The sequence below is a fragment of the Ochotona curzoniae genome, unplaced genomic scaffold (assembly GCF_017591425.1).
Source record: "Ochotona curzoniae isolate NIBS_2020 unplaced genomic scaffold, NIBS_Ocur_1.0 contig_3255, whole genome shotgun sequence".
Lineage (NCBI taxonomy): Eukaryota > Metazoa > Chordata > Mammalia > Lagomorpha > Ochotonidae > Ochotona > Ochotona curzoniae.
In genome coordinates, this window is record NW_024465777.1 from 4,738,972 (window position 1) to 4,748,889 (window position 9,918).

A 9,918-nucleotide genomic window follows, 5' to 3' on the forward strand; every position below is an offset into this window, starting at 1 on the left:
TGGGAGACCTGGAGCAAGTTCTAGGCTCCTGACTGGCTTGGCCCATCCCTGGCTACTGTCAGCATTTGGAATGTGAACTAGTAGATGAAAGATCTCTCCCTCGTCTTTTTTTTTAAGATTTCTTTTTTTTATTAGAAAGTCAGATACACAGAGGAAGATCTTTCATCCATTGATTCACTCCCCAAGCAGCTACAATGGCCAGAGCTGCGCCATGAGTCATGAGTTTCTTCCAGGTCTCCCACACGGGTGCAGATCCCAAGGCTTTGGGCCATGCTCTGCTGCTTTCCCAGGTCGCAAGCAGATTTCTGGATGGGAACTGGTGCCCATATTGGATCCCAATGTGTGCAAGGCCAGGACTGTAGCCACTAGGCTACTGCATGGGCCATCTATCTTTCAAATAAGTTTAATGATAGCTGCCATATGTCACCACATTGGAAGATGAACTACCACTTGCCCTATACCATCTTCATTGAACGGGCCTCTCTTGGAACTAATGCACCTCTCCCTTTCTGCAGTGCCAGCCCCTCCCTCACCTTAGGGAACACAAAGGGACCAGAAGATCATTCTGCCACCAGTCGGAGCTGGACAGAAGCTGCGTTCACTGAGCAGGAAGACAGCTGCACAAAGCCTACAGTGACCACAGCAAGTGCGTGCTGAGGGCGTCTGCCCGTAAAGTTCTAGGTGACGCCTTCTGGTCCCCACATCTGGCTCATTTTGGCGAGAGCAGGGGCCTTGGGGACAAGTATCAGAACCTGTGACCGCAGCTCCTCACCCACCCCCACGCCTGGGGGATGTCAGGTGGCCTAAATGACTCACAGCCGGCTCCTGGCGGTGCCTCCTGGCCTCAGTTTCCCCAGCTGGCTCTGCTGGTATTCCCCACCTACCACACCGGGCGTTAATGGGGTGAGGCGCTTTGAAGTGCTCAGATGAAAGGGGCTGGGGAAGCAGCACCCACTCATTATCCCCCGTGCGGCCAGGCGTGGGAGCGAGGCCGGCTGCTCTCACCCTGCCCCAACCATGCAGCCTCCGTGTGGCCCTTGCTCTGCCTTCGGCTCTAGCTCCCGGAACCGGAAAGCAAGGCTCTTGTTGCTGTTTCAGTTGTTCAGAATCAAATTCTCCAACAGCTGCATCTGCTGGCGATCTACCTGCCTCTTGACCTAGGACTGAGTTATTTGGGAGAGGTGACCCGTTCGCTTGACTGGCTACAAATCCCATGCAGTGAGGGCTGAGACATTCCTCCAAAGAAGCCACACTGGTTGATGTTCAAATTCTCATCTTCCTGCTTCATTTCCATTCGAGACAGGCAGCAGACACTCACCTGCCCCTGGGACACTGGTGACCCACACTGCGGTGCTTCAATCCAGCTGCCTGCTAATGGGCCTGGAAGGCAATGGTGGCCTGGGCACTTGGGTCTGTGCTCCCTGCATGGGGGACCAGGATGGCGTCCTGGCTTCTGCCTTTGGCCTGAGTCGGTGCTGGTCACTGCAGGTACTTGGAGAGGGAACAGATGAAAGATCTCTGTCACCCTGTCTTATCAAAACCACTTGAGCACGAGCCTCAGAGCATACCCCACATCGGGGACTCTGGGATGGTCGGGAGGCTGGCTGTGGCTTCTCCCTTAATCTCTCCCCTTCCCCAGATACAGGAAGGAAAAAAGAGAATGTCAAAGCAATGTTTCACCCATTTTCCTCTAGCCCTTGACCCTTTGCACCTTGATCAAATATGTAAAAAAAATAAAAAATAAAAAAAGGGTACTGGCTTAGTAATACTCCTCATATTGCCTATATCCTGGGGTTGCTGTGAGGACCACGAGGGTGAGCCATGCGGCATCTCGGTAAAACACGAAGCCTTCAGCAGTAAATGTCTCCAACAGCCTTCCCCAGGCCTTGGGTCCTGCCCAGCGCCAGGTTCCCACGGCAAAATCAAGTCTGGGTCGCCACCTGCTGGCACAAGATATGAACTGCAGCAACCAGCGTCAAGAACTAAAAGCAACCAGTAAGCTAAATTTTTGCCAACCTTTGTAACTGTCATAATATACTTAACATTTTCCAATAACCAACTCACTTTGTAGAAATATAATTTTTGAAGCACATTTTTAATCGGTGTGCTAAGTGGAAACTGACAGATACCTGCCAAAAAGAGTAAAACTGTGGAATAATAAAACAAAACTTCGTTAGGACATGCTGCCGGGAAAGGCTCAAACTTGAGACTCATCATCACAAGGGGAGATGAACAAAAGTACACAACTGGAGACGTTCGGCCCTCTAGTGTTCAGGGTGGGGAGTGGCATAAAGATGAGTTTTGTGGGTTGGCGTTTGACCACTCCTGCTAACGAGCCCCGGGAGGCAGCAGGCGCCGACTCGGATCCTTGAGAGACCTGGACTGAGTTCTTGGGCCCCAGCCTTAGCCTGGCCCAGCTCTGGCTGTAGTAGGCAGGCAGAAGGGGTCTGCTGGAGTCTCTCAAATAAATAATGTTTTTAAAAAATCCTCTAGTATGGCAAATTTGGTGCTTGAGCCAACACAGATCTGCACGTAGGATGGGACACTTGTAGGGGAGGGAGACACCCCTTCCCGCCCCCAATTCCCTGAGCCTGGAGGATGGAAGAGAAGTTTGGCAGCCACAAACAAACATGAAGTAAACTGGTACACCACAGTACTTGCCAGCACAGCTCACGGTGGGGCAGTGTTCAACTCCTGGTGGCAGGGCCCATGGCTCCCGGGCTTGGCTGAGAATGTGAGGGGCTTGGCTTGGTGCCACACACGACTTTGGCTGAAGCCTTTCGTAGAGCTGAGTGTCCCCGTGCCAGCCCCCTGAGCTCCGACCTGGAGGACTGCTCCAGGGTCTGTGTCGGCCGGGATGTCCGTTGCTCAGTGGCAGTCTCTGCCTTCCCTGGGCTGGGCTGTGCATCGGCCTCCCAGGCCCCAGCCCGTTAAAGCTGCATGGCTTCCTGCTCCACCGGCTGCTCCGACGGTGCCAGGTACTTCTCCTGGATACCCAGTGTGCTGAAGGACAGCGTCAAGGCTGGCAGCACCCACAGAGGATGGCAAACTGGGTGGGACAGGATCTGACTCCCCCCATGCCTGGCAGACTCCTCCCACTCCTCCTTCTAATCATCCCTTCAGATCAGGGCAACAAGAACAAGCAGGTCTGAGAGCTCCCAAGGCAGTCGGACCCGAACGCTCCTGGACTTGCCCCTTACCACATGGCCCAGGCGCTGCAGCCAGACCAAGGGGTTCAAATCCTGCCTTCACCACTTCCTTTTTTTCATGTGTAAAACATCACTTGAGGGCCTGGCACAAAGGTCTACTGGGATCCCATATGGACACTGGTTCTTAGCCCAGCGCCCCACCTCCCATCCAGCTCCCTGCCTGTGGCCTGGGAAGGCAGTCAAGGACGGCCCAAAGCATTGGGACCCTGCATCCATGTGGAGACCTGGAGGAGGCTCCTGCTTCCTGGTTACAGATCAGCTCTGCGGCCACTTGGGAAATAAATCAATGGACAAAAGATCTTCCTCTCTGCCTCTCCTCTTCTCTGAAAAAAAAAAAATCACTTGAGTGCTGTTGAGGGTTAGAGGACAATGGCAGGAAGTGCCAGCTCGACACTAGCACATCTTAGGGACTCAATGACTTTGTCTTCTCTCTTTGTGCGAGAATGAACTTAGAGCGGCTGATGCTGTGGAGCCGGATGTTACACTGCTTATGACATCAGCACCCTGCATCAGAGGGCCGTTTGAGTGCTGGCTATTCGCTTCTGATCCAGCTTTGGGCTAACGCACTGGGAAAGGCAGAAGGCAATGGCCCAACCTCCTCGGCGCCTGCCGCTCATGACGACAGAATGCTCGCCTCCTTGCTTCCCTGTGTCCCAGTCTCAGCAGCCGTGGCCATTTGGGGAGAGAACTAAGGGATGGTTTATGCTATCAATTCTCATTGTCTTTCAAAAAAATCAATCTATTTTTTTTTCCCCGACTGCTATAAATCTTCTACTAAATTGAAGGAACACAAAAATTCAAAGCAGGACACGGTGCAGTAGCATTGTGGCCAAGTCCTCAGTTGCATGTGCCGGGATCCCATATGGGTACCAGTTTGTGTCCCAGCTGCTCCGCTGCCCATCCAGCTCCCCTCTGTAATCTGGGAAATCAGCAGAGGATCGCCCAAGGCCTTGGGATCCTGCTCCCACATGGGACATCTGGAAGAAACTCCTGGCTTCTGTTTGGCAGCTCTGGCCATTGCAGCCACTTGGAGAATAAACTAGCAGACAGAACCTCTTTTTCTCCATATCGCCTTTTCTCTGTATGTCTGCTTTTCCAATAAAAAAAAAAAAAAGAAGAAGAAGACACACATCTGCTTGGCACATAGGGTGTCTCCTCTACAGGAACAGAGCCAGACCATGAGGCTGGAGGGCCCGCATTGCCTGGCCTGCTTCACGACCTTGTGACCTGAATGATGGCAGCCACTGACCTGGCTCCCTCGACCTCAACAGTCACTGCTGTGACTCTAAAGTCCTGGCTGCCCCTGCTCCAATTCTAGCCATTCCTTCAACACAACACATGTGGGGCACGAGCTGTGTCACAGCATGTCAGGTTGGTGCTCGCCAGGTCAGGCCTTGCCAACACTGCTTAAGATTTATTTGTTTTTGGGTCCAGCGCGGTGGCTTAGTGGCTAAAAGTCCTCGCCTTGAACACACTGGGATCCCATATGGGCGCTGGTTCTAATCCTGGCGGCTCCACCCCTCTCAATGACTGACACAAATGCCTACCTCCCTGTCTGAGCCGGAAGCCAGGGAGCCCATAGTCTGCCCATGCCAGAACCTCCCAGGCACCAACTCCTGCAGCTGACACTCTTTCCTGATCTCTAGCTTCTTCCAACAGCGTTTCATTCATCCTTACCCAACGACCCTGGGAACCTCCGTTCTCCCCAGTCGCCCTCCTCCGGGGCAGTCTCCCTGCTGGAGGGGCTGCTCTATGCCATGCACCCGAACCTGGTGTTCCTGCCGACAGCCCCTGCTCAACAGGACCCACTGTGCAGCTGAAGCCTGCACTGCCAGCTGGCCTGTCCCTTGCAATGCTCCTGGAAAATGGCACCTCAGGGGTTTCTCCAGGTGCCAGCATCCCTGTGGGACCCCCCCATCGCAGTCTTCCTTCATCGTCAGGGCAACCTCGGCACAGGAAACACAACTCAGGGAGCCCAACTCCAGGGAACCAGCCGCCTACGGAGGTTGGGGGGGCCTGCACCTGCAGCAGCCACTCCCAGCACCCAATTCTCAGCTTCCGGCCAGAGCCGGCTGACCAGCAAGGATACGAGGAGAAGTGGAAGTCAGCTCCCACCGCTGCAGACATCATGGCCTCCAGGCTGCGCTGCTCTTGGACCCCGAAGCAGTAGCCGTTGGCCTGATCCACGGCCCGCAGAACTCGCTGGACACTCTCCTTGTCCTGAGGGAGGAGGGGAGGAGCCTGTGAGCATGGTGGCCACACCTGACGCCACCCAGTCTGGTCAGAAGACAGGAGCTCCTCCGGGGCCCCTTGCACCCCTCACTGAGGACAGGCCCCCACCCCTATCTCATGAACACCTGGTGGTACATCTGCCCTCTCACTCAAACTCATTCCCTGAGAGTTCAGAGGTCAGCCTGGCACAGGACCAGTGATAACAGAACAGGTGTTTGGTTACCATGTGTGCTATTTAACTGAACTGGGTCAGCACCCACTTGGTGGTCAGAATAGGCCACCTCACCAAATGCGAAGGGCAGATCAAAGTATACACTCCTTGGTGCCTCCCAGAAAAGGCCTTCAGAGAGAGCTTCTTGTTATGAATAACACACAGAACGATGATGATACCATCTCAAGATAGGGAACCAAAGTGTGGCATTAGAAGGCAAACAGAGGGGCCCAGTGTGATAGCGTAGTGACTAAAGTCCCCGTCTTGCACATGCCAGGATCCCATACGGGCTCCAGTTCTAATCCCTGCATCCTCGCTTCCCTTCCTGCTCCCTGCTTGTGGCCTGAGAAAGCATTTGAGGACGGCCCAAGGCCTTGGGGACCTGCACCCGCGTGGGAGACCTGGACGAGCCCCTGGCTTCAGGTTGATTCAGCTTCAGTCACTGCAGCCGCTTGGGGAGTGAATCATCGGATGGAAGATTTTTTTCTCTGCCTCTCCTTTTCTCTCTATACCTGACTTTCCAATAAAAATAAATACATGTTTTTTTTTTCCAAAGATGTATTCATTTAAAGAAAAAAAAAAAAAGAAGGGCTTGCTGATATTGTGACACAGCAAGTTAAGCTGCTCCTTGCGATGCCAGCATTTTATGTGAGCACTGGTTGAAGGCCCAGCCATTCTGCTTCCAATCCAGCTCCCTGTTGATGCATCTAGGAAAACAGCAAGGAAGGACCCAAGTACCTGGGCCCCTTTCACTCACGTGGCAGACCAGGACAGAGTTCCTGGCTCCTGGCTTTGGCCTGGACTAACTCCAAATTATTGCAGCCATTTGGGAAGTGAACCAGTGGATAGATGTTTCTATCAGTGTCTTTCAAACAGTAAACAAACATAAAAAAAAAAAAAGGAAGAGAGACAGGGCAAACATTTGATTCAGCAATTAAGATGCCGCTTCAGATGCCGCATCTCACATGGGGGCCTGGGTTTGAGTGCCAGCTCTGCTTCCGACTCCAGCTTCCTGCTGACACACTTACTGGGAGGCGACAGGTGGCGGCTCAGGTGGGGCCCTCCCACCCATGCAGCAAACAACTGAAGTTCATTTCCTGGGTTCAGCCTGGCCCAGCACCAATGATTGTTTAGCATTTGGGGAATGAATTTACAGAAGGGAGTGCTGTCTCTGCCTTACAAATAAATAACAGGAGAAAGAGAAGAGGCAAATTAGCTTCAGGAAAGGAGTCTGCATGCAGTGTGGCCCCCAGGTGACCTCTGCAGGTGCCAGGCCAAGGCGCAGGCCCTGGGCACCACCTCCCATCAGCAGGCACCTGCCAGCTATAGGTGATTCAAAGACTCATCCGAGACCCTGGACAAGCTTCTTGCTGGAGATTTCGTGTTTACTTTAGGAGATTCATTTATTTTACTTGAAAGGCTGAGTTAAACAGAGAGCTTCCATCTGCTGGTTCACTCCCCAGATGGCTCCAAGGGTTGGGTTGGGCCAGGCTGAAGCCAGGAGCCAAAAGCTTCAAGACCTCCCATGTGGATGCAGGAACCTAAGAACTTGGGCTAGTGCAGGCCTCTGTTGTTCTCCCAGGTCATGACCAGGGAGCTGGACTGGATGCAGCTGGACCTTGAACTGGCTGTTTCCATTTGGGTGCAGTCCATTTGAGATGTTGGGACCAAAGGCAGCCGCTCAACCCCCTACATCACAGCACTGGCCCCACTGAGGACTTGCTCCACCCACCCAATCTTCACAGAGGTGGGGGAACATGAGTGGCACAGACACAGCTGTACAGAAGAGACGGGGCAAGAATGCGGGCCATTCTCTCCAGGGTCTGTGCTCACCGGCCTTCCCCATCAAAACCAGACGGAGCCCAGGCCCAAGAGCACTGCCCGCAGAGCCGGCCGAGTGCCCAGTCCCGCGAAGCCGCCTGTACCTGGATGTTCAGAGGGGTGAAGGAGACCAGGCTGTAGTCCTCGATGAGCTGCACTAGCTTTTCATTGAGCTGGCGGTAGTGGCGGAAGAAGGGGTCTGAAGCCAGGTGGTCAAGCAGGTAGGACAGGTCCAGCACCTCCGTGTAGTAGTCTAGGTTGAAGGCTAAGGAGAGAAACCAGTGTTGGCGACGAAGGCGCTCAGGACTGCCGTGAGAGCCTGGATGAAATCAGCATGTTCCTGCGGACGGCAGGGCCAGCTAACACAGCCTTTAGAGTAGAACGAGGCAATGTGCGGCAGGCTCCCGCCCACACACACTCACATTCTTCAACTGGCAATTCAACTTCTGATCATGTGACCTCAGCACGCTCTCTTCCTCCCACACCAGATCCGCTTCCAGTGCCATGAGCAATGGATGCAGCGCAGGCCAAGACCAGGCCCTCACATCCCTTCATCCCTCCACCCGTGCCTTCTCATCACCGGGGGGTGGGGAGGGCATTGGCTGGGAAGGGACTGCCTCAGGGTAGTCAGACACTGCCTGCCTGTCCCTCACCCACAGTCACCCAGTCACACCACCTTGCTTCAATCCCCTCAAACATCACGTTGCTAACTGCAGCTCCTGACTCCAGAACCAACAATGGTGATTGGTATGGAGCCCTCTGATCATGTCGGCCCCATGCTGCCTGCCTGGAGCGGGCGATGCCCGGAGTGGGAGCTCTCACCCAGCTTCCCGTAGTGCTCAATGAGGTCCATCTTGGACAGGACGTTGACGTGAGGCAGCTCCACATGCAGCATGGTGCACAAGGAGGTGCACAGCACTGAAATGAACTTGGCCGGGTCTGTGCAGTAGTGAGAGTCCACCAGGTGCACGGCTGTCAGCTGCAAGGGGACGAGACAAGAGTGAGAGTGACCAGGGAGGCAGGCCAAGCTCCCCTTAAAGACCACAGGGTCCTTCCTTCCGCTCTCCTCCGGCTCCCGCCTTGTTCTAATCACCACTCTTCGTTCTCTTTCTGGGAGAGAAGGGGCACTTTTTTTGTCTTACACCATGCCCGGTACCACGCCTTCTGGTGGGTAGGTTCAAAGCCCACAGCACCAGATTCCAGGCCTTCCCTTTTTCCCACCACAGCACTTGTTACATAATGTCTTCCTTACTTCCCAAGACAGTAAGTTGGCAATAAACACACGCATTTAGCAGCTGAGACACTGAACTGACTGACCCAGACCACACAGCCAGTCAGTGGCAGAGTCACAATTTGAACTCACGGGGCCCAGCCTGGTGGCTCAATTGGCTAATCCTTTGCTTGCAAGCACCTGGATCCCATGTGAATACCGGTTCATGTCCAGGTTGCTCCACTTTTCCATCCAGCTCCCTGCTTGTGGCCTGGGAAAGCAGCAGAGCATGGCTCAAAGCCTTGGGACCCTGTACCCACATTGGAGACCCGGAAGAAGCTCCTGGCTCCTGGCTTTGGATCAACACATCTCTGGTTGTTACAGCCATTTGGAGCGTGGACCAGGGGAGGCAAGATCTCTCTTATCTCTCTGTAAGGCTGCCTTTCCAATAAAAATAAATCTTAAAAAAAATTGTTTTGAGCTCACAAGCCAGTCTCACTTCCAAGCGACTCAGCCCCTAGCTCACTGTGTGACCTGGGGAGCGTCCTCCCGTCCTCCCTCCACGGCCCCGGCCTGGGACGCACCCTGAGGTCCCACCGAGCCATCTGGGAGAAGATGTTGCGCAGGGCGCTGTGGTGCGTGCACAGCTCCACCTGGCCCGGACAATCGAAGAGAAAGTAGTGGCCGCGCAGGGGGTCGAGCTTGGCTCGCAGCCAGTCCAGGTTGGCCTCCAGGTACTCCATGCAGTAGAGGAGGCCGCCGTTGGGGCCCAAGTGCAGCGCGTCCATCACGTCGCCCAGCCCCACCAGCTCACCCACGTCCACGGCGCACTCGTACGGCAGCCCCTCGTTGGCCGGGTCCAGGTTCACCACGGCCACGCGCCGGCCAAGCGCGCGCAGGAACTCACTCATGCCCAGGCAGTAAGTGGTCTTCCCCGAGCCCGGCGGCCCGATTACCGCCTGCCCGAAGGCCGTGGTCACCACGGCCTCTGCCATGGCACGGGGCCAGTCGGATTCGGGAGGTGTGGTGGGAACACAGCGGCCAGGCGCGAAGGAGACAGCCCGAGCGACGGCGGGGGAGCTCAGACGTGCAGGAAACTGGAGAAGACCGCTTGTCCGTGGAACAGTGCAAATGGACCGAATGGCCCAAACTCCCGACTTCCGGATGGCGTCGGAAGCGGCGGGACCTGAGGCGGAAGTCCTGCCCCCGTCGGATGACGCACCGGAGAGAGGCGT

At 54.9% G+C, this 9,918-nt stretch overlaps 1 protein-coding gene across 2 annotated transcripts; it reads right to left on the reverse strand.

The window, feature by feature from the left end:
- Positions 1-2,071: 2,071 nt before the first annotated feature.
- On the reverse strand, positions 2,072-9,830 carry GPN2 (GPN-loop GTPase 2). 2 transcript variants are annotated; one of them, XM_040979655.1, is made up of 5 exons: positions 9,337-9,830; positions 8,296-8,452; positions 7,578-7,738; positions 5,299-5,429; positions 2,072-3,003 (listed from the first exon to the last, which is right to left on the reverse strand). In XM_040979655.1, the coding sequence occupies exons 1-5, from the start codon at positions 9,676-9,678 to the stop codon at positions 2,931-2,933; spliced, it is 864 nt and encodes a 287-aa protein (XP_040835589.1). In that variant the 5' UTR covers positions 9,679-9,830; the 3' UTR covers positions 2,072-2,930. The 2 variants fall into 2 exon arrangements, with proteins under 2 accessions (XP_040835589.1, XP_040835588.1); XM_040979654.1 differs by having other exon boundaries at positions 9,268-9,830.
- Between the last annotated feature and the right edge of the window lie 88 nt (positions 9,831-9,918).

What these genes read in the sequence shown, in the direction of transcription:
- GPN2 (XM_040979654.1), bottom strand. Translation starts at nt 9,678, where the DNA reads ATGGCAGAGGCCGTGGTGACCACGGCCTTCGGGCAGGCGGTAATCGGG. An exon ending in TGGCTCGGTGGGACCTCAGG is followed by an intron (nt 8,453 to 9,267) that starts GTGCGTCCCAGG and finishes GTCCCCTTGCAG; the next exon opens with CTGACAGCCGTGCACCTGGT. An exon ending in TCACCCCTCTGAACATCCAG is followed by an intron (nt 5,430 to 7,577) that starts GTACAGGCGGCT and finishes CTCCTCCCTCAG; the next exon opens with GACAAGGAGAGTGTCCAGCG.